Genomic DNA, 24,255 nt, shown 5'->3' on the forward strand with positions numbered 1-24,255 from the left:
AATGCAAAGACAATGGTGAACCTTGCACAGTGGGAAGTGAAGCTCTAAGAGGGTGGAAGAAACAAAGGTGTTTCCCTGGCAGCAGTGCCAAAAATGTTATGTGGCTACCGCACCTCCCAAGACGGAACTCCACACAACCACAAACGGGAGAAGCAATAGACACAACAATTGTGGGTACTTACCAATGCTTTGAAGTGAAGCTCTAAGAGGGTGGAAGAAACAAAGGTGTTTCCCTGGCAGCAGTGCCAAAAATGTTATGTGGCTACCGCACCTCCCAAGACGGAACTCCACACAACCACAAACGGGAGAAGCAATAGACACAACAATTGTGGGTACTTACCAATGCTTTGAGCTCACGTCCCCCTTAAGGCTCCCCAAGCTCGCTTTGAAAGCTCCAGTCCTCCGAACTCCACCTTCACAAAATGTCACTGGTGGTGGCGGAGTCACTCGCACCATGAATGCAAGGTAATCAACCTCTCTTTCTCTCATACACATGCATGCATGAAAGAGGCACATGTACTAGAGCATCTCTCTCTCTCTCTCTCTCTCTCTCTCTCTCTCTCTCTCGATAAAGTATAAGAGTTCTCATACCACAAAGGGGGATTGTATCATTTCATTATGAGATTTGCCTTATATACAACTGGCCCTTATTCACACTTGGGTGCCCAAAACTTACTAACTAAGGCCTTGGGTGGCCAGTATCTCAATACAACTTTTATAGTGCCTTTTTATGACACTTATTAATGTCCTCAATTGGAGGAGAATCTTTGTTAATCTAAAATAAGATTAACATTCTACCACATGAATTTTGTATTCCTTCACAAATTCTAGACTTTCAGTAATCACGGCCAAGTTTAGATTTGAAGCATAAAAAACCAAAGATAATCTATGTTTGTTATTATAATAAACTTATATTCTTCTTCATCCCATTGATGATCCCAAAATAAAAATCTCAGCATCCGAGATAAAAAATCATAGCCATCACTCTATCATTAGTGGATAGATGCTTAAAAGCAACTCGAATCACTTGTCCTTCCAAGGAAGAAGATAAGTTCTAGGCTATTGTAATTTTTTAGCTTTTACACAACATTATTCAGAATAGAAGATAAGATTCAAATAGAAAACAAGATAACATACATTTTATTTCAATTAGTCTTATTTGAATACATTAAGGAAAGATCATCACAATGACCAAGCCTAGGTCTCATAGAGCAATAATATATCTGAATAGACATGCCACAATACGCTCGGTCAAAGGCTATTGAGATATGCGGAGGAATATAGCACCTAAGAGTCCTATATATAAGTCTATGGACCTAGAGATCTCTCCCAAAAGATCCATAAAGAACTATGCCTCTTACGTGCTTGCTATCCCGTTAGATTCTCTTAGTCTGATTAAAATAAACCTCACGTATGAAAAGTGAATGATTCCTCTAGGTGTATTCCCTTTATAATTCTCACATCTTTCAGGCTCAACAAGATGTTATGACTCCTCGATTATGAAGGCAATGTGTCTATCTTCATTTATGATTTGCCAGCTAAACTATTCGTCCCAGGTTTTTCTCATCCTATAAGATACAATTTTGTTTTGGTTTGGAAAGTACATGCTTCTCGGATACACCTAGCTGCCCACTTTTTAGTGTTTAATCCTTATTCTACCCATAGGTTCACCCTAGCCCCATTTAATCACTAAAACTTGAGGCACTCCAACCTCAACATATATGGCTTATCTAGGCCTTCCCTCTATAAAGGTGGATGAAGAGCAAACCCTAGGATTTTAAGGGGTTTCTAGTCCTCCTATTGCACGCGAATCCAAAAAAAGGCTCTTAGGGGATATGGCTCACGTTTTAGGTCTTGTAGAGCGACCTCTAAAATTACTTCCCCAAGCTTAGAAACATATAGGATGCATGTGTTGGGCTGAGTTGCGTTGCTCATGGCCTCAGCCTGAGTTGGAATAACAAAGCCCCTAGGAGAAGCGGAATTATGTACCCATCCTTAGAAAAAAATGAAAATGAAAAAAGCAGCTTTGAGACATGTAAAACTGGCTTTAACACTTTAATTAGAGCGTCCACAAAGGTACAAATCGCATCTCTTTATTGTGCATACTCGGGCTTGGCCCTTCGATGCAAAAGAAGAGCACGCATGCAGGCTAACTGGGTTCAAACGGGGTCCGGAACAAGCAGAGAACTGTGGAAGCAGGTGAGAGAGAGAGAGAGAGAGAGAGAGAGAAGGGGGGAAGCACTTCCATGCAGTTACTCAGGTAGACTGTTTTTTTTTTCTTTTCCTGATTTGGCGATCATTGTTTTTTCTTGAGTTTTTGGGGGGTTTTTTGCAGACAGTAACCCACATAAAAAATGTCTGTATCTTATATATATTTCTTATTGGGCACTTGCAGACAATATTTAATTTTTTTGTTAAAATTTTTGAGGATTTCGAATTGGTTTTTAAGCAGACATTAACCCTCATACAAGAATTGGATTTGGTGGCTGCAGGTAATATAAAAGATTGATCTATACAGTTCTGTCTTGCACAAAAAAAAAAATGACTTCGTTTGCCAATGCACGGATCCTTATGGAACGCCTCTACAAATGCATCAAAGGAAGCTCTAAAGCAGATTACAGAGAGTTTACCACTGCATGCATACAACTGGCCAGGTTTTTGTTCTCCGCACAATAAAGGGTTTAGTCAGTAATTTTATAGACTTAATAAATAGGATCAAAGGGTTACTTTGGCTAAAGTCTAAGGCTTAGCAAAAGAAAAAGCAGCAGCAGAAGAATACTAACCTTGTATAGTAGGGCTGCCCACATGCCGGAACTGCTTTGCATTAAGGATGTGGCAAAAGGGAGCCCGGCATTCGGACAGCTTACAGCTAGCATAGAAGCCGACCAGCATCTGCAGCCTCACATGCTGTATCCAGCTCCACTTCTTAGGCTTTGTATGCTCAGACCAACTTCTCCCAACTCTAAGCTGAACTGCAATGCTCCCTACGGACACCCTCTTGTCCACACTCCAAGAAGCACACTTGGTGTTACACAAAAGCAAATATTTCAACCAATGTCAATCGGAAGAAGAAAACTTATGAAGAAGACGCGACCATGGCTGTCCGGATGTTGAATACACTCCGCAAGATTCACTTGCACAAAAAATGCTACCCTGAACAGCAATAAAATCTGCTTGGCTCCGAATTCCAACACCAGTATGCAGTGAACTCCAAAAATAGAATGATGAGCTGCCGCGCTTATTATCCCCCAATAGTAAATTGTGACTACATCACGTCCCAAAAAACCCCAACACTAGACTGTGACCACATCATGTCCCAAAAAACCTCGAGCAATGAACTTGGAACTCATCCAGTCCATAATCTCTGCGACACCAAGCAATAGACGTGGAACACATCCAATCCATAGCTCCAAAAAATAAACTTGTCTCTCTAGATATTTTTCATGCTTGCAACTCGGACTCGCAGTTTCCATTCACAAGAAATGAGGAGCTGTTGACACCCCCCTTTCCCATTCCAAACCTCCTCTAGCTGGAAGCACATGGGGGAAAACTATCTATATAGCTATAAAAGCTGACCATCCAGGTCCTCCCTGGCTTTTGCAACCTTGGGGACACTAGAAGTATCAGAGTCGCCATCTTGCATGTGATCATTGCCCATCTTTGAAAACTTGGGAAAGCGAGCTTCCAAGAGTAGAAGTGGCCAAGTGCATTTGGGGGTACATAAAAGGAAAGCAATTGCAGGTTTGGTAACCAGCCCTAAATCATTATTGTGAGGCACTCCGACGCTTGCTTATTGTGTTTTTACAAGCATACCTTTTCTGTCCAAAGAGCCTATAATAGCTTTGGGTAACCACTTTAACCCTTGAAGGTCTATTATATTCTTAGATCTCGAAAAGTGGGCTATGGGTTTTTGCTTGCTTTTGTGTGTTTTTTAACGTGACCTAGGCTTTATTGTTGTTCTTGCAATCCTTGGCCAGATGAATCTGCTTTCCATAAGAGTAGTAGTGACACCGTCTTGTTTGTTGCACTGTAGCTAGTGCTTGATCCTGTTCAATGTCCACTAGAAGGGAACTTTAGATGCTCTTGAGAAACAAGGGTAGATGCCTCCTCCAAGAGGGAACCCATATCCACGGCAATAGCACACCTCTGCAAGCAAGCCTTTGTGCCACTGACGATCTCAATACTCCACCACCAATCTCGGAGCACTTCTCCAACGGAACAAGGTATGAGGATCATGTCACCAATTGGCCGACCATTTGGTCCATCTCTAGATTTTGAGTCTCGTTCACTTGAGGCCAGGCCGGTGTCTCATGTGAAGAGGCCAGTATTTTGCTGACATGGACGGAGCCAGACTGGTGCCACCCGTGTGTTAGCAGGATGGTGTCGTATGGACGGGAGCCAGACTGGTGCCACCCATGTATGACCTGGATTGTGTTCGACCCATGGGATTGTCACGCCATGGAAGAGCCAGTATTTGTGCCGTGTTTTGCCTATGGGACTGTCACTCCATAGGGAGGCTCGTGCTTGGAACTGTGTCTTACCTATGGGACTGTCACTCCATAGGAAGACCAGGTTTTATATTTTACGTCGTGCCATTTTTGTGCCGACAGATATTTTGTACTTGTTCCATGAACGGGAGATATGTCCATGATACTATTTGCACATGCACTCATGTTCTGCATGTTTGAAACTGTTTTCGCATGACTTGTATTTTTGTGTTTGCCTGCTTGACGTGTTACTTACTGAGCGGGGATGCCTGCCAGTGAGTCGTGAAGTCTGCTCTGTCTTCTGACGAGTTTTGGTGCATGTGAACAGGCGGTAAGTATATTGCACATGTTGTTTTAATATTTCATATTTTAACCTTTGTTTTATAAGGTGATTTGTTCACACTCACTTAAAAGTGGGCACCCCCTTTCGGCACCCACTTAGGGGCCAAGGTGGGGAGCCCCACTTAAGTGTGTGTGGAAGTGGGCATGGTCACCTACCACACCCCTTTGGAATTGGCCACCCCCATGCAAGCGTGGAGGGCCAGCCAAATCACTAGTCGTATAACTCCCTCTCCAATCTTATTAAAAAGAAGCCATCATCTCCATCGTATACACCACCGGCGTGCTCTCCCACCATCTTTCGTAAGAGAGAATCTGGCAACCATCTCCCGCACACGAAATCGCAGGCGGCTCTGCTGAACCTGTTGCGCTTCTGTACTCACTGCTGGCGGCTGTACATCTACAAGCGGCTGCATACTCCACGCCATCTTTTCCTGCAGGCTACTCTTCCTACACAGAGGCGGCTGCCATATCTTGCTGTACGGCTGCGCATACTTTACTAGGCGGCTGCTCCTAACTTCAGCGTGCTGCCTCTGTTTCCTCAGGCGGCTGCTCCTACAGGCGGCTGCAGACGGCGCTGCCTGTTTCTCTTGCAGGCTGTCGTGGGCCCTCTCCAGTGAGCTGCGCCTGTTTCTCCAGCAAGCTACCCACTACAGGCGGCTGCGCAGGCTGCAGCCAAGTGGCTATGCACAGCAGCCAGGTGCCTCCTCTATACTAGGCAGCTACTTTTCTCTCTCAGGCGGCTGTGCCTATAGCAGGAGGCTGTGCCTGTCTTCAGTTGGCAACTGCACAAGCTTCTCCTTCCGTTTGTGTTTTTCACCAGGCAGCTGCATCACTAGGCAGCTGTAGCAAGACAAACTCCTCCACAAGAAGGCAGGTTGTGTCCTGCACAACAGGTGGTTGCACTTCCTTTCCATAGGCGGTGTTTTCTTTCTTCAAGTGGCTACATCTCGGTATTCCATTCAAGTAGCTACACACACGAATACCTCGGGTATTGGTCTAGAATCTGCAACCTTCAAGTAAGTGAATTTTCAGATTTAAATAAAGTATTTTGTGATAAATCTGCTAAGGGACTCTCTCCACGGCAACACCCGTTCGGTGCCGGGTAGTCCAAGCTATTGGAGAACCTCGGTCCAAAGGTGCTGAGATCGGGAGAGCCAGGCATTAGTACGGGAGCGCCTGTTTGTGCGTGGTCTTGGAACACCAGTGAGGCGCTCTCCGTGGAGTCCAGTGAAAGCACAGGACCGTAGAGACTGGACCACGCTACTGGTCGCTCTACTTCGAACTTCTACTTCGAACTTCGACTTCGAGCCTATTTGTTTGGTACTGTATTCATATGTACATGGACATCATCTGGTTCTTGGAACCCATGGAGCATTGTATTTGTTAAATACTCCTAATAAATATATCATATATTGAGGGAGGGGTCGGCCCGTTCCGGCCCCAGTGCTGGTGTCCATCTTTTCATTTCATTTCTATTTCAAGTTGTATTAAGTTGTCCATTTTCAAATTGTGGTTTTAAAGTTGTGCTATTACGCGTGTGGGTGTCCAACGGAGTCTATTCCCACTTGACGGGATCGGTTTCAGATCAAGCAGCCCCTTCTTAGAACTGACAGAGAAAGGGGCTGGACAGTAGCAAACAGTCCACCAAAACTGTATGTAGAACCATCGAGGAAGAGGCAGGCTGAAGATGCCACAAGTCTGTAGCGCTCCACACGTGAAGAAGACCACCAACTGCTGAACAGGGCTGAAAACACAGCCCACACACCACGAGCAACCAATCACTGATAGAGAAGGAACCGGAGAAGAAAAAATAGGTACCAAGCAAAAATTCAGCCGCTTGCTGAAGTGTACCGCTGGTGTGGGCAGTATCCATGTCCTGCTGCTGCGGTCCATCTGGCGCAGTGATGGCTGGACTAAAGAAGTTTGTAATGTGCCTCTGAGTCTGGCTCTCTGTGCGCCTAAGCAGGCTATCTCTATATCTCCGCAGCTCAAGCAAGAACAATCCCAAACACCTCTGGTCCTGGTACCCCATGACTCTGGAAAGTGGTCCAAAACCCTCTTTGAATAAACAGTGGAAACTGGCCTCAGCTGGTATGCCTCTATATCGGCCAATCTCAATCTCAAGCTGGTGTGAGGATGTGCGAATCTGACCAATAGCACATCGTACTACATGAGACAAGTGTACATCCATGTAACTGGGCCTGATCCCAAAACCATCTGCTGTGAGCTGAAGAAAATGCTCTCTGTAGAAAGCCATCTTCGTGCCCAGCTCCTCCGTCGGCTGTATCCATGTCCTCCTAATGTCCAGCTGAACTAAATCTTGACGGATGAGTCTGGTAATCTCTGTCCGTGTGAGAGTGAGAGAGAGAGAGAGAGAGTGAATATCTTATTATGTAGCATGAGGCTTTATAATGGCAATACCAGCCAGCAGATGGTGTAGAACAAGTGCCTGTGAATGATTGAGTTGGATTGAATGTGATAAGGGAAAGTGGCCTTTATACAGGGAGGCATGTAGTTGGGCGATTGCCCTCAAGGAACTGGCCAACTGCAGCAAAAATACCCCCACGACTAGTAAATCCCCATGACTATGAGAAAGTACAAGACACAAATAGAAGGTCCAAATCCCAACACAATAGTGAGATGCACAAATTCTATGTACATGCTGATCCTAGGGCTGATCTTTGAAGGGCAACATATAAAGAACAAGATAAGGACTAGATTTTGGAGCTTATGCTACTAGTATGGGCAGGAAGACCTTGTGGAGGACATAGGTGGCTATTAGCCAGCTCATAAGTGCTCTATGCTTCTGTCGGCTCTGCAGCAGCAAGGATTTGGTATTTTGTCCAGGGCCTGGTTGATAGCAGGTCGGTCAGTCCATAAGGGATTCAAGGGCCTATATAAGGCATGACTTGCTCATTAGTTGATTCACTCAGCCCCCCATGGGCTGAGTCACTAGACTTATTGTGACAACCTTAGCAGTATATAGTTGGCAAGGAACCCGATTTTTCAAGTGCAGAGACCAAACACATAGAGGTGCGCTATCACCTCATCAGAGAGAGGGTTTTAGCAGGAGACATTGATCTCATGTATGTTAGCACATAGGAGCAAGTAGCTAACATTTTCACGAAAGCCCTAGGAGCAGAGAAGCTTCGTAGATTCCAAACTATGTTTGGAGTCCTAGAGATGGAGTTGAGCTTGAGGGGGAGTGTTGAGATGTCAAGCTCACGAGCTAACACTTATGATATGCCTGGGTGACCATTTCTGCCACTTACATCACTGGCATGTTTGGTAGGATGCTAACATGATAAATCTTTGCCAATGATTCTACAGCTGTACTACACTAGCTATTAGTCCACCACTGAGTTATGCTATACTTATCTTGCCAGCTCACTCACTTAGCGTGTTCACATTATGGACCGTATGTACATAGTACTTTAGTACTTATGTTGTATTTCCCTTATCTTTTGGTAGAACCCATATCTGTAACACTCAAGCCTGGTGCCCTAGCTGGGCAGCCTGGTGCACTCTGGTCCCATGGTTCTAGGTCTCTCTCGTCGTCGAAGCTCACCATAGCATAAAAATGCACTTCCTTTTCGGAACGCAATCTGACCATCCACTATCTGTGTGGGAGAGACGTCCGGAGGCTTTCGGAGGCTAAAAACCAACCTTCCTTCGAGGGACAGGAGTCACTCCGAAAAGGGTAGTCCACCGGCGTCTGAAAACCAACCACACGAGCGAGAAAAAATTCTGGTTTCTTTGCTGAATCCTTGCACTTGAAGTAGGCTCTGATACCACTGTAACATGTGGAAGCTTCGGGGGAGATCGGTAACTTCAATGCTCAGAAATCAGCACACTTTCCGCGACGGAATTAACGCACAAAACTGAATGAAGATGTGCAGAAAATAGAGAGAGAGAGAGGGAGAGAGGAGAGGACACAGTATTGGGTCCCAAATACCCTTTGTAGGGCCCCCACCACGAATGTGTTAGAAGTCGTCTCCTGTCTAGATTTATACACCAGGGCCTTTGTTGTGGGTGTACCCGCCCTTATGAGGTGTTTTATCATTTTTCCTCACTCCCCGCGTTTTTCCCCTATTTTTCCCATTTTTTCTATGGCTTGGGTGGCCTCCGTATGGTGACAGGAGGGCATTTATGCTGGCCGACTAAATCTGTTCTCGCCGACTCATTGTAGGTGGCCGACTGGCTGTTTTTAGTGGTTGTGGAGATTCAGGACCAGTCGGCTGCCTGTAGCACAGGCCGACTGGTCTATGGGGCCATATAAATAGGCCCCCAGTCCCCCATTCCATTGTGTATCATACCCGGGATCTTCTTGTGTATATAGAGCAGAGTTACACGCCTCTATCTCTCTCTCTCTTGTGCTGTGATTTTCTGCATGCGTTTTGCTCTTGTGTTCCCAGATCTGGTCATCATCTCCGCTGCGTATTCTGACATGGTATCAGAGCCTAGGCTCTAGATAGTTCTTGGGATTTGTGTGAGCAAGAGGGGGACTGTTTTGTGGCTGATTGGTGGACTATTTTGGGATTGTTCGGGAAGAGGAGAAGCAAGAGGACGGCGGGCTGATTTGCTGGACAGCCACTTGCAGGTTTTAGTTCTTCTTTGTTTCCACCCACCCACCCTTTTCAGAGTACATCCCCGCAATGGCAGATCTGTTTGAGATGGCCGAGAGGCATGTGAAGATCCCGACACTCTCTACGTTCCCGGTGGACCGTCAGTTGGACGGGAACAACTACGGCATATGGAAGGTTATGATGGAATCTGTTCTGGAGTCTTACGACCTCGCTGATTTCGTCGTTGTTGGGGTTCCACGGCCACATAGTTGCCAGGCGTTTCAGAAACGGCAGGTATGAAACGGGTTTCATACGTTTTGAAACGTTTCATAAAAGGTAAGAAACGGGTAAAAAAACGTTTCATACAAAACTGAAAAAACATGTATATTTTTTACTTGAAATATACAAAAGAAAAAAATATTGACAGAACTTTTAAGAGACCACATTGAATTCATTTCAATAAAAACAGAATACATGTAAGATATGATGATATCACAAATCACGTGGGTGATCACTGATGACTAAACAAAAATCAAAAAGCATCACCACGTGGGTGATGATTCATGACTCTAAATCCAAGATCAAAATAAATAACATGTCCAAAGTTCAAACTAAATAACATGTCCAAATAAAATGATACTGGCAGCTGCTAGCTACTATCTGCATCCTCATTTGCATCCTCATGCTCATCCTCATCTGCATCTTCTGCCTCTGCAGCCTCACTCTCAAGGTCACTACCGGTAGCCGAGTCCTCAAAGGCCTCATCCTCTAGAGGTGCAGGTGCACCACTAGTACTAGCCTCTCGAGAAGATCGTGTAGTGCGAGCCGGAGCCATGATCTCCTCATAGAGCATAGAATAGATCTCTCTCTCCTCCTGAGGAATGTCGGGAATCTCCTTGCACTTCATGATATCAATCTTGTCTGGATTCACTTGGCGAGGCTCAATGGGATGACCCTTTTGTTCTAGCAATCGGAGATTGCAATGACAAAAGACAAGCCTCTCCAATTGTGCTGAGGACAGTCTATTTCTCTTTTTCGTGTGAAAAAGAGCCCATGTACTCCAGTTTCTCTCACAAGGCCCTGAACTGCAATCCTGGGAGAGAACTCTCAGTGCAATCCGTCTCTACATTGCACAAAAAAGAATGTTAAGTTAGAGTCCAAAAGACAGTAGCATTTGAATGTGGATTTTGAAAGAATAGGACTCACGAGACAAAGATACAAGATTCAAGAATCAAGAAACCTTACCAAGTTGGGTGTCCCAATACCGTATTTCTCCCACCAAGACACTGGCTCCAACTGTGTCTCCCTGAGCAATGCAGTAGCTCGCCCAAACATATGGCTACCGTTGCGGTAAATGAGAAGCTCATCCTCGAGCTTTCTCATCAGCTGTATATCACCTCCCACTCCCACCAACTTGGTAATGTACTCGATCCATCCTGACTCTAGCTCCTCATTGAGGTATTGCTCCTCATTCCTCCAAAGGGGATGCAAAATGTGAGCAACAGCATGGATTGGCCTATGAAACCAATCCCAACGCCGATTCCAGATCTCCTTAATATCTTGGACTCTGCATGTAACATGTGACACACATAAGAGATCAAGATTTATAAAATAACTCAAAGACTAAAGTTAAAGCCCAAGGGTGAGCACCTGTCACGCGACAAGGTAGTGAAATCATTGAGAGCTTCACCAATTCTGTCCATGAACTCATAAAGCAACCCAATGGTACTTCCCTCCATGTCTGTGAGCCGAAGGACACTATACATGGGCTGAAGTGCCTTCACAAGTCCCTCTGCATCCTGCCACCAAGTATCTCTCATGACCATACGAGAGAATGCTATAGACTTGGGCTCATCCTTGCCCTCCCATGCTGTCCATTCACGACACACAACTGTGCGTAATAAGCCATGTCGCACTCTCACTAGTCTCTCCACCACAATAAACATATATGCAAACCGAGTTTTGGAGGGCTTTAGAAGCTCAAGATCACTATTGGCCCTGTACATGCTCAAAACCTTTGGCCTCTTTGTGACAAAGTTCACCATGGTAGATGCAGCTGAAAATACATGGCTCACCCAATCAAGCTTTCCCACATCCTCAATCATCAAGTCAAGGCTGTGTGCTGCACAAGGTGTCCACACAATCTTGGGGAACTCCTCCTCTAACATCCTGCCCATGGATACACAATTGGACCCATTGTCCGTGATCACCTGCACAATGTTATCAGGCCCAATTTCATTGATTGCCTGGCGCATGTGGGACATAATGAACTCCCCTGTAACCACTATCCCTGGCACCGATGCATCTATGGCACGAATGAACATTGTGCCTTTGCAGGAGGACACAAGAATGTTGTACACATTTCTCTTCCGCGCATCTGTCCATCCATCTCAAAGCAAAGTACAACCATACTTTGCCCAAGTGGCCTTGAGAGGCTCCATCTCCATCTCCACAGCCAGTTGCTCCTTGCGAAGCTCAGTAGTGCGCAATGTCTCATAGGAGGGGCCATCCCACTCACACCCAATGCGGGAGATAGCTCTCATTGCCTTCTTCCATCGAGGAGTCCTGACAATGTGGAAGGATAATCCACATTGAATAAACAACTTCATCAACTCCCTCGTTGCCTCTTTCATGGCAGCCTTTTGCATCCCTGCCTGTACATGTCCTTTCTTGAACACTGGAAGACTAGTTCTTTTGGCTCGAGGTGCCGAGCTAGAACCACCTGCAACACCACCTGCAACATCACCACTGGTATCTTCCTCTCTGATACTGCGAGTCCTCTTGGAGACACTTTGACGTGCTTCAGGCTCTCCCAGATTGGGGATATCCTCGACTGAGTTGCTGAGTACCTGTACAATACAGAAGTGGTAAGCATTACATATTTTGAATATTGGGCAGTCTTATTTTTCTCTGTGAAAAATATACAGGCACAACAAGCAGTTTTTTTCTATCAAGAAAAATATACAGGCACAAAAGGCAAATTTTCTAGCAAGAAAATATACAGATTTTTGCACAGTTTGGGTGCAGCAAATTTGGGCATTTTTGGGGCATTTTGGCATTGTGTACGCCATTTGCTGCTCTACTCAGTCATTGGTGCATTAAGCTGCACATTCAGAGGATTGAGAGTGCAGGCAGATTTGGGTAAACTGTATTCAGTGGAGTACAGTTGTTATCAGGGTTTTTGCTTTTGGGTTTTTTGGTAAACAGGTACAACATTGTGCGTAAAGCATAATATGGCAAATCAACAGCAAAGTGATGTATTCACATATTTGTCTAAGGAAGACAAATTGGATGGCACGAACTACTCCTTGTGGAGTTTTATGCTGAAAAATGTGCTTGTGGCAAAAGGTCTTTGGGATTTTGTTAGTGGTGATGAACCACGTCCAGGTCCATTGGCTCCAGAGACTCCTCCCCAAGGGGGTGCTCGTGGACGAGGACAACAGGTACAGGCTCCAGGACAGCCATTGCCTGTTCAGAGAACAAATGCTCAAAAGACATGGGATGCCAGGGATGCACAAGCATTGTCACTCATTGCATTGTCAGTTCAGAGGTCCATTATACCTCATATTCGTTCAGCTGGCACTTCACAGAATGCATGGGTGACTTTGGAGCAGATGTATGCTGCTCGTAATGAGGCTAGGATCTCATTTTTGAAAAGAGAGCTGGAAAATCAGAAAATGAATGAAGGAGATGATATGTCTAGCCACTTAAACAAGCTGCAGGATTTGAGAGAGCAACTCATCAATGTGGATGAGATTATTCCTGAGACACAGCTTGTGTCCACCATTTTGCACTCTTTGCCAAGATCTTACTTGGCTTTCCATACCTCTTTGAACCTCAGCATGAGGAATGCTGTTGAACCCCTCAAGTATCAGGAACTTGTTGCTCTCTTACTACAAGAGGAGCAAATGAGGAAGAATATGAATATGAACACAAATGCTGAACAAGCATTTACTACAGGTCAAAAGGGGAAAGGGAAATCTCAGCCAAAGAGTGCAAATCAAAATTCAGGTGATGGTGGTTCTTCACAGGATACCAAGAAAAGTGATGGACAGCCCAAGAAGAAGGGAAAATGTCATTACTGTAAGAAGCCAGGTCACTACATCACGGAATGTAGGAAGAGGATTGCCAAAGAGAAGGCAAAGGAAGCTGGGATGTCTGTTAATGATGCTCCTAAAGCTACTCCAGAAACTGCTTCTTTTGTTGAGGACAGAGATTACTGTTTTTTTACATGCAGCTATGATGCCTCTTGGTCTACACAGGCACTCAGTTTGACAGAGCATGCATGTACTTGGTATTTTGATAGTGGTGCCTCAAAGCATATCACATCTCGCAGGGATTTGTTTAGTCATGTTGGCCCTGCCCCTGTTGGCAAAACTGTTCAGTGTGCCAACAATGCTTCATATCCAGTGTGTGGCATTGGGGAGATTCAGCTTACAGCCATTGATGGCTCCATTCTCCGCCTTACAGATGCCTTATATGTACCAGGGATAAAGAAGAATTTGTTGTCCATTTCTTCTTTAGCACATTGTGGAATGCAAGTCCACTTTGATGATGATAAATGCATGGTCAGAGACAAAGCAAATGCCTTGACCTTGATGCTTACTGGTACATTATGTCATGGACTTTATGAGTTGGATGCATTTCAGCCAGTGGATCAGTCTGCTTATCATGCATTCACTCTTACTCCAGCTATGGTTGATGCGGAGTTATGGCATGCTCGCATGGGGCATGTAAATTTTGGTAGTCTTATGCTTATGCAGCGACATAATATGTTTACAGATCTACCACTCATGGAGAAGCCTCCAGATCACATTTGTGAAGGATGTATTTTGGGAAAAATGCACAGGTTTTCCTTCCCACGTGATCAGGCTCTAAGAGCAACTGCAAAGTTGCAACTTATACACAGTGATCTTTGTGGTCCCATGCAGACGAAGTCATTAGGTGGTTGCTTTTATTTTGCAACATTTATTGATGACTTCTCTCGTATATGCTGGGTCTATCCTTTGACACAGAAATCACAGGTATATGATGCATTTTTGGCCTTTGTAGCACTTGCTGAGACAGAGTCTGGATGCAAGGTGAAGACTCTCCGTTCTGACCGAGGGGGGGAATATATGTCACATGTGCTGAATTCTTTTCTTGGGAGTAGAGGTATAAAACATCAGTATACTACTCCTTACACTCCACAGCAGAATGGGGTTGCAGAAAGGAAAGATCGGTCACTCATGGAGATGGCCAGATGTATGCTAAAGGCAAAAAGACTACCACATATCTTTTGGGTGGAAGCAGTAATGTGTGCTTGTCATATTTTGAATCGATGTCCCACAAAGGCATTAGTTTCTATTACTCCTTTTGAGGCTTGGCATGGCCGCAAGCCTTCTGTATCGCATTTTCGTATCTTTGGGTGCCTTGCATATGCACACATACCCAAAGAGTTGAGGAGGAAGCTTGATGATAAAGCCACAAAATGCATTTTTGTTGGGTATAGCCGTGAGAGCAAGGGCTACAGGTTATATGACCCACTATCCAAGAAGATATTTATCAGCCGGGATGTGATTTTTGATGAAAAATCAGAATTATCCATGGCTGGTTATGAGGCAAATCAGGCTGAAAATGATGTATTTGAAGGTCTTCTACCCATGGAGTTTCATTCCACAGTTGGTGATCCAACTCATGAGGGTAATGGACAGCCAGCAAATGATGTAGGTGGTGCAGAATTTCAGCAGCCAAATGAGCCAGAAGCTGAACCAAATATGGGACAGCAGGCACCACAGGTCAGACATATACCTAGATGGTATTTGAGGACACTACAGGACAGCCATTTAGAGGGTCCTCTTGCTGGTCGTACTCGTAGGGAGACAAGGACCAATGAGCATGCACACATCATGGATTTGAATCTGGTTATGGCAGCCAGTTTACAGGATGATGATGAGCCTGATTCATTCGTGGATGCACGAGATAATGTGCATTGGAACAAAGCCATGCAGGATGAGATTGATTCTATTAAAAAGAATCAAACATGGGATTTGGTTGATCTGCCCAAAGGCAAGAAAGCCATTGGTACTAAATGGGTCTACAAGTTGAAAAGACATGCAGATGGATCCATTGACAGGTACAAAGCCCGTCTAGTTGCAAAGGGCTATGCACAGAAGAAGGGCATTGATTATGAGGAGACATTTGCTCCTACATCCCGTATGTCGACACTTAGGTGTGTCATTGCATTGGCTGCACATCGTGGTTGGGTTGTTCATCAGTTGGACATAAAGACTGCATTCTAAGTTTAAATTTCAGGATTGCAAGCCTATTAGTATTCCTATGGAGCCTGGGATGAAACTGTCACTACAAGATGACAGTGTTTCCTTTGATGCCACTACATATGCTCAGGCTGTTGGGTGCCTCATATACTTGTGTAATACAAGGCCAGATATTCAGTATGCAGTCTCTCAGTTGAGCAGATTCATGCACAGCCCACGGTTGTCACATTGGCAAGCTGTGAAGCGTGTATTCCGTTATTTGCAGGGTACCTTGTCTCTTGGGTTGCTTTATCCTGAGGGGGGTGACATGCAGTTACATGCTTACAGTGATTCAGATTGGGCTGGTGATTTTGATACCAGACATTCCACTAGTGGGAATTGTTTCTTCCTTGGCGCTTCATGCATTTCTTGGCTAAGCAAGAAACAGACCACGGTGGCCACTTCATCTTGTGAGGCAGAGTACAGAGCAGCCTACACTACTACTGTTGAGTGTGTTTGGCTGCGTCCTCTTATGACTGATATGGATATTTCAGTGGAGGAGCCTACACCTATCTATACTGATAGTCAGAGTGCCATTGATGTGGCCAGGAATCCTGTGTTTCATGCTCGCACGAAACACATTGAGATTCACTATCATTTTGTTCGGGAGAGACTCCAGGCAGGAGATATCAGTCTGATCTACTGTCCTACAGATCAGAATGTGGCAGACATCTTCACCAAGGCATTACCACGTCCGAAATTTGAAGCATTCCGCAATGCTTTGAATTTGTTTCCTTTTGGTGGATGATGTACAGTGATCACATATCACTCCAGGGGGGTTTGTTGGGTTTTATGCTGTGTATGCACCCAGAGGAGTGCTAGTGATCATCAGTAGGTTACTGGGGCACTTTTTACTTCAGTTAGTGGAGGTTTTTTCCCCCAGTTTAGTTCATTTTCACTTATATGCAGTTTATAAGTGTTTTGGTCCACCCGGCACATTTATGGCCGGTCATGTGAACACTTATCCTTTAGGGGTCACTATCATGTGGCTTGTACTTTACATTCTATCATTGAGATATCTACAGCAGTCGTGTTCACTCCCTGCTTGTTTTCCATGCATGTTTTCTTTCTGTAAACCCTAACCCTAACTCTGTTTAGTCTTCAAGAGGACATGGCCATAACGTTGCTGTCGCACTTGCCCTCTTCGTACTCAGCATTTTACTCGTCTTTGATTACCAGTGGCAGGCTCAGCACCATCACGTGGGAGGAGCTTGTGCCCATGGTCCTGGACCAGGAGGAACGATTCACGAACCCTCCTCAGGGTGGAGGTTCGGAGGCCTTAACTGGCCAACGGTCGAAAGGCCGTAACATGGGCAAAGGGAAGGCTTCGTCGGGGAAGTCTTCTGAGAAGAAGTCCGTTACTGACCGCGAGAAACTAAAGGCAGAGAGGACCTATAATGATTGTGGCGAGAAAGGCCACCACTGGAGGCAGTGTCCCAAGCGGAAGACCGAGGTCCGAGAAGGATGAAGATTCCTCAGCAGCAATCATGAAGACTCTGGCTTTTGTGCACCTGGAGGTGGTGGACACCGATGTTTCATTTTCTTCAGGCAGGGAGGAGATTGGAGGGCTCTCCGCAACGGATACTCGGGAGTGGATTCTAGATAGTGGTGCTTCCAGGCACATGACTCCTTCCCGTTCCGGTTTACAGGATCTCTGCAGGCTTTCTGGTCACATTCTTACTGGAGATACATCCACTATCCCAGTTCACAGTGAGGGCAGGAAGTTCCCAATGGCAGAGGGAGGAAGCATTCCTCCCAGGTGTTGTATGTTCCGTCACTTGGTTTTCATCTGTTGTCAGTGCATCAGGTTTGCAAGACTGGCGTACGGGTGGAGTTTGATGAGCATTTTGTTGCTCTCCGGGACAAAGCAACAGGCCAGGTAGTTTGGGAAGGCGGAGTGGAGAATGGAGTTTACAAGCTTTCAGCACTCTCTCTCCCAGGTCCTCAGGTTTGTGATGAGTGGCAGTCTGGTAATGGCCACTTTAAGTGTGGATACGCTGCAGGTGCAGGCTTTCCGGGACCAGATGGTGGATAGCTTGCCAGTAGATGGCAGCAGTTGGTAGGAACTTTCCAGTACTGATGTTGGTAGTACTTGTGTTCGTCAGTCAGAGGAAACTGAAGAGGTAACTTTTGCTCTGATGTCTCGTAGTATTCGGGACAGAGAACGATGAACCTCCAGTAGATGAGGATGTTCTTTCCACGGGGACCTTTCGGAAAGCCAGGAAGGTGGCAGGTGATTACTTGCAGAAGGAGGTGGTTTCTCCAGGCTTTGTGGTTCCGGATTCAGAGGGGGTGGTTGACAGGTTTTAGAAGGCCTTGCGTGGTCTTCATCAGGTTTCCAGGACTTGTTTGTGCACCGTAACAGGTGTTGATTCTTGTGAGCAGTGTGATGCCTCTTTGACTCAGAAGTAGACTTGTTCATTGATTTGGTTGATGGACACCAGATTGGACGGGAGCTTCCTGATGAGGCTGTTGAGCTCATGGTTGCGGATGACTCTTTGGGAGGCAGGATTGCGTTTCCTGTGGTTTCTGCGGCATGCGAAGGATCATGGACTCTTGTACACAGGAGGGGGATTGTTGGATGGAGTCCGACTCCACGGTTGGAGTGACTCAGTTTGGGGAGGAAATCCGGACACGAGGAGATCTACTTCAGGCCCGGGAGCAGTTTTACGGAGCAGTAGGAGACAATCATCTTTTGCCTTGTTGAGGACAGAGGCAGAGTACTGGGCTGTTTGTGATGCTGCTTGTGAGGTGGCGAGGATGCAGAGGTTGCATTGCAGGTTTGGGCTTCCACTGGAGGAACCCTTGGTCATCCAGAGGCACTTTGTTCGTGAACAGATCGTTGCTGATGACATCTTGCTAGAGTTCTGTTCGACGGAGGGCAGTACGGTGGACCTCTTCACGAAGTCGCTATCTCAGGATTTGCTCAGGCGGCACCCCAGCTCCCTGTGGTTGGTTTCACAGCCAGGAGCTGAGAGGGGGTGTTAGAAGTCATCTCCTGTCTAGATTTATACACCAAGCCCTTTGTTGTGGGTGTGCCCGCCCTTATGAGGTGTTTTATCATTTTTCCTCACTCCCCGCATTTTTTCCCTATTTTTCCCACAGGAGGGCATTTATGCTGGCCGACTGAATCTGTTCTGGCCGACTCATTGTAGCTGGCCGACTGGCTGTTTTTACTGGTCGTGGAGATTCAGGACCAGTCGGCTGCCTGTAGCACAGGCCGACTGGTCTATGGGGCCATATAAATAGGCCCCCAGCCCCCCATTCCATTGTGTATCATACCCGGGATCTTCTTGTGTATATAGAGCAGAGTTACACGCCTCTATCTCTCTCTCTCTTGTGCTGTGATTTTCTGCATGCATTTTGCTCTTGTGTTCCCAGATCTGGTCATCATCTCCGCTGCGTATTCTGACAGAATGGTGTATTTCCTTTATTAGAATGATGTAAATCTGAAAAGAAAATACAGAAATGTTGACCTTTCTTGGCTGAGAAATCTCTGCCCTTGACGTGCAGTCCTTCACCCCTTTGCGTTAGCAACTTCTTGGCTGTCTTGGCCCTTGTTTGCTTGAGCTCTTGGTGAAATCTGAGATGAACTAATGGGATTGTGGGCTCACCTATTTATACTTCTTCTAATGAGCAGTCAGCCAGTTCTAAACCAGGCGGCCAGCATTACTTCTGTCCCACGACTGGATAATAGCATTAAATGCTAGGAAAATCCCATAAAATGCTGCGCAGTGTTCTCTATATGGCTGGGCATCATGCGCCTGATTGAGGATGGACTGGGCACTGTTTTTGCAAGTACCCTGAGGCTGGGCAGCCTGTATGGACTGCCCCATACGTGCCCTACAACCCAATCAGTCATTGAGAGGGCTTTGCAGGACTGATAGTTATTTTGGTCCATATTGGCAGAAGATCCAGGACGGAAGCTCATTGATTGACCAAGACTCAATGACTGAGCAGCCTACCATTTAGGTTGTGGGAGGCCAGTGGATGATTCGGAATGGTTTACTATTTCGTAATGACAAAATTTGTGTACCATAGATCCCGGACATTAGGTCCAAGATTCTTAAGGAGTGTCACGACGCCCCTTCTGCGGGACACCTTGGGATACATAGGACATTAGCTTTAGTGAAACACACTTTTTATTGGCCAAAGATGAAAGGGTATGTAGAAGATTATGTCCTCAAGTGTAAAGTTTGTCAAGCAAATGAAGCTGAACGCTTTAGACAGGCTGGGTTGTTGCATCCTTTGTAAATCCCGGGTAATAAAAGGGAAAGTATTTCCATGGATTTTATTACTGGATTTCCAAGAACATGTCAAGGCCACGATTCTATTTGGGTTGTGGTTGATCTTGAAACCGGCCTTCAGCAACTTAACGAGCGGTGAACACACTCAATCACACTTTAATCACTTTACGAACTAGAATAATAAATTTGGAAGAAGAGGAAAATAATTAAGTGGAGCTAGAGTGCTCCTGCACAAAAGACCAATTGGCCCCAAAGCGTGGCGCCCCCGCAGGTATTTATTTATAACTCAAAGTCGGCGTAGCCCTTGTACAATTTCCGAGAAGATGCCTCCTTGATCCATGGGGAGGAGATCTTCTTCAAGCTTTCACCCAAGATGTGTTGTGGGATACAAGGGCCTTGGCCCCTTATTTATACAAGTTTGTGGGAAAAAGCTATGCTTTTTTCCCTTAGAAAATCTATTACAAAGCCTTTTTCCCAAAAATCATCGAATAGCTTCTCTTTCTTTTTCTCTTAAAAAAAAAAACATGGCGCTTAGCTTTTAAAAAAAATTCCATGCTGCGTTTGGGCTGCTTGGCGCTTTTCTCATGTGCTCTTTTTTTTTTTCTTGCGTGATTTGTTGCCTGGTGCCCACGCTTCGCTTGCTGCCCACCTTGCGCTTGGATGCTGCCTGCACTTGGTTGCACTTGGTTGCTGCCCCCGTGGCTGCACTGCAGCGCCTAGCGCCTGCTACGTGGCAGTCGGTTGTCTGCCCACGTGCAGTCCAGCTTGCCACGTCAGCCAACCGTCGTTTTCTGCTATAGCCGGTTGTCATCCCATGCAGCTCCACGTCACCTGCCACATGGTAGTGCCAAATAAGCTGTTGACTGGGCTGACCGTTGACCCACAGGATGTCTCGGTTGCTGATCCTGCATCAAGGTAAGAGAAACACACATATACATGTACATAAACAAACATATGAGCATGCACACATGCACACACACACACACACACCAAAACATGTATTTGAATCCACACACATGTACAGACTTACACATGCATTTACTGGATTGAACATGATTAGTGAATGCTTAAACATGCTTAGATCATACTTACAATTCTTAAGACAAAGAGGTAAAATACTCAGTCCTGTAACATACCCCCCTCTTAAAACAAAGCAATCGTCCTTGATTGTTCATTCAAAGGATCTGCCAACTGAAACAGAACCTAAGAGAGCAACGAGAAAGCTATGTCCTGCCAACTGAAACAGAACATCGTAATACATAAATCGAGAGCATCCACTTTGTGAATAATCATGTCCCCCTGGATGCTTTACCTGCTCTGCTCATGGCCATCCCACAGGACCCACGAGCAACAATACATCATGAACAAGAATAAACACTGATGCATATCAAACGAAAGTCTAGAATAGGCATCCCCATTCTCTGAAGATATTCGTATATCCATGAATCAAACCATGTGACTAGTACACATATATCATAGAAATCCCATAGGCAGATATACTGGCAGGTCAGTATCTCGGGTGTGCTGATAAGAACACCAAGCGACTTCCAGATCTCATCCGAGTGAACTCTGTGACAAAGGAGCGGAGTCACCCCCCTCTTGAGTAATAGGTAGTACTCTAGAATCCACAGCTCAACCTATTGAAGCACTTTCTAAGGTAGGCTCCAAACCAAAAGCCTGGAGGTAAAGTTGTTGTATCCTCGGTGAATTTGCCAAGTCACCCTCCTTCATCCACTTCGAATCCATAGGTGAATAGTTCACAAACTTCACCAGATATTGACGTAAAACTTTCCCTTTGACTTTTCTTTCTTTATGTGCCAAAATCTGTTCCGGTTGAAGAATCTCATCAAGTTCTTTCACCTCTGGTTGCGGCTCATCAACCTGCTCTGTAGGCACCGCACCTCTGAAGGTCTAAGAAGACTCACATGGAATGCATTATGAATCTTCCAAAGATCCGGTAACTGAAGACGATAGGAAACATCACTCATCTTCTCAATCACCCGAAAAGGCCCATAGTACCGCATACTCAATTTAGGATATAAGCTCTGTTTACCCTTCATTTTCCTGAGTCTAGCCTTCTCAAATCTCAAAAGCACCTGATCACCCAAATCAAAAACCAATGATCGACGATGAAGGTTTGCTGCTTTCCTCTGTTTCTCTTGAGTCCTTTGAAGAGCCAACTTGACCTTCTTGTAAGCCTCATCCATATTCTCCACAAAACGATCTGCCTCGAAGATCTTATCTTTTGTATGCAGGATCGGAGGTACTTTCTTCCCACCTTCCACAATCTCGAAAGGTGCCTTTCCTGTCGAAGTGTGAATGGTGTTGTTGTAAGCAAACTCCACCAAAGGAAGATACTTTTTCCACTGTTCCTTATGATCCGAAACATAACACTTTAGAAGATCCAATACAACTGAGTTGGCAATTTCTGATTGCCCATCTGTTTGTGGATGAAAAGATGATGAGAACTTCAACGTAGTCTTTATGTTCTCGAACAATGCTCTCCAAAATAAACTCATCATTCGAGGATCTCGGTCATTGACAATAGATGTGGGCATCCCATGGTATTTGAAGATATTCGTCAAAAATATCCTCACCATTTACTCTGCATTAATTTTCTTCCTGACTGGAATGAAATGAGCCTGCTTGTTGAAACGATCTATGATAGTCCAGATGCCATCATTCCCACTCTTTGTCCTAGGAAGATCAAAGATAAAATCCATAGCAATACTCTCCCACGGTCTATCTGGAATAGGCAAAGGATGAAGTAACCCAAGTGTCTTTTGACGGTCATACTTCACCTTTTGACAAATGATACAATCACGAACAAAAGCATCAGCATCCCTGCGCATAGTAGGCCAATAAAAGAATGCCTCCAAAGCCTTCACTATAGCCTCAATACCACGATGGCCTGCATAAGGCGGAGCATGGCATTCTATCAAAACCTTCTGCCTCAACTGAGATGTGACAGCGGCCACATGTGGTTTACTAGACAAGGCATCCACAACCACATTCTTTTTGCCATCCACATGAACAATCTGAAAGTGAAACATGGACAAAAAGTTTGCCCATCTCATATGCTTCTTTGAGAGCTTCGTTTGAGTAAGGAAGTATCAAAGAGTCTGATGATCACTCTGAACAATGAAATCAGCCCCAAGAAGGTAATTCTTCCGAGTAGAAAGAGCATGAATAATCGCAAGAAGCTCCTTCTCATACACTTGTAGATTCCTTTCTGCTGGTGACAGAGTTCTACTCTCATAAGCAATAACATGTCCTTCCTGCATAAGAACATCTCCAATGCTATTCCCGCATGCATCACACTGTACCACAAAAGGTTTATGAAGATCCGATAAAACCAAAACTGGACCAGTGGTTAGCTTTTTCTTAAGCTTGTTGAAAACTTTCACTTCCTTTACTGTCCATCGGAATTTTACATCCTTCTTGGTCAGGTGATGTAAAGGTGAAGCAATTTTTGCAAAGAATCGGATAAACCTCCTGTAATATGAACAAAGTCCTAAGAAACTTCTCACATCATGAATAGTCTGCAAATCCGGCCAATTCTTTATCGCTTCAACTTTTGTTGGATCCATCCTGACACCATCCTTAGACACTATGTGCCCAAGAAAGTGAATCTCCTGCATGAAAAATTCACTCTTCTTTCCATTGACAACCAACCTATGCTTTTTGAGTTCCTCAAAGACTTTGGTCAAATGCTCTCGATGCTCCTTCTCTGAGTGAGAAAACACAATCATATCATCAAAGAAAGTGCCCACAAAAGCACGGTGGGGTTGAAAAATCTGATCCATCATCCTGCTAAAAGTCGCTGGAGTATTCGTAAGACCAAAAGGCATGACCAAAAACTCATAAAGTCCAAAAGTTGTCCTGAAAGCTGTCTTGTGCACATCTTCTGGCTTGATGCGAATTTGATGATATCCACTCTTCAGATCAATGCGACTGAAGTAAGCTGCTCCCTGTAAACCGATCCAAAATATCATCGATTCGAGGTATAGGGAATTTGTTCTTGATAGTAATCTTATTCAGTGCCCTGTAAATGCACATCCGCTAAGAACCATCTTTCTTTTGTACCAAAAGCACTGGTGAACAATAGGGCGAAGAGCTCGGTTGAATCAACGCTTTGTCCAACAGATCACGCACTTGGCTCATAATCTCTTCTTGTTGGGTTGCACTCACCCTATAGGGTGGCTTATTCGGTGGTGAACTTCCAGGAATCAAATCAATCCCATGATCCTCGGGCCTAGCAGGCAGCAATTTCTTTGGCAAAGCCTCTGAAAAACAATCTTGAAAACTTTTGAGAAAA

At 45.1% G+C, this 24,255-nt stretch overlaps 1 protein-coding gene across 14 annotated transcripts in view; it reads left to right on the forward strand.

Moving 5' to 3' along the window:
• The first annotated feature begins 1,828 nt into the window (after nucleotides 1-1,828).
• LOC147622616 (uncharacterized) overlaps nucleotides 1,829-24,255 on the forward strand; it is a 90,237-nt gene continuing 67,810 nt past the window's right edge. For 6 of the 14 annotated variants that reach the window (XM_086822149.1, XM_086822141.1, XM_086822154.1 and 3 more), the window contains exons 1-2: nucleotides 2,063-2,199; nucleotides 2,493-2,654. In XM_086822149.1, the coding sequence (XP_086678275.1) occupies nucleotides 2,542-2,654 (113 nt within the window). In that variant the 5' untranslated portion in view covers nucleotides 2,063-2,199; nucleotides 2,493-2,541. Of the gene's footprint in view, nucleotides 2,261-2,492; nucleotides 2,655-24,255 lie in introns of all 14 variants that reach the window. The other 8 variants (XM_086822142.1, XM_086822144.1, XM_086822155.1 and 5 more) reach the window with 3 other exon arrangements.

This window comes from Cibotium barometz, chromosome 28 (genome assembly GCF_041138505.1).
Source record: "Cibotium barometz isolate CiBa-2024 chromosome 28, ASM4113850v1, whole genome shotgun sequence".
NCBI classification, from domain to species: Eukaryota; Viridiplantae; Streptophyta; class Polypodiopsida; order Cyatheales; family Cibotiaceae; genus Cibotium; species Cibotium barometz.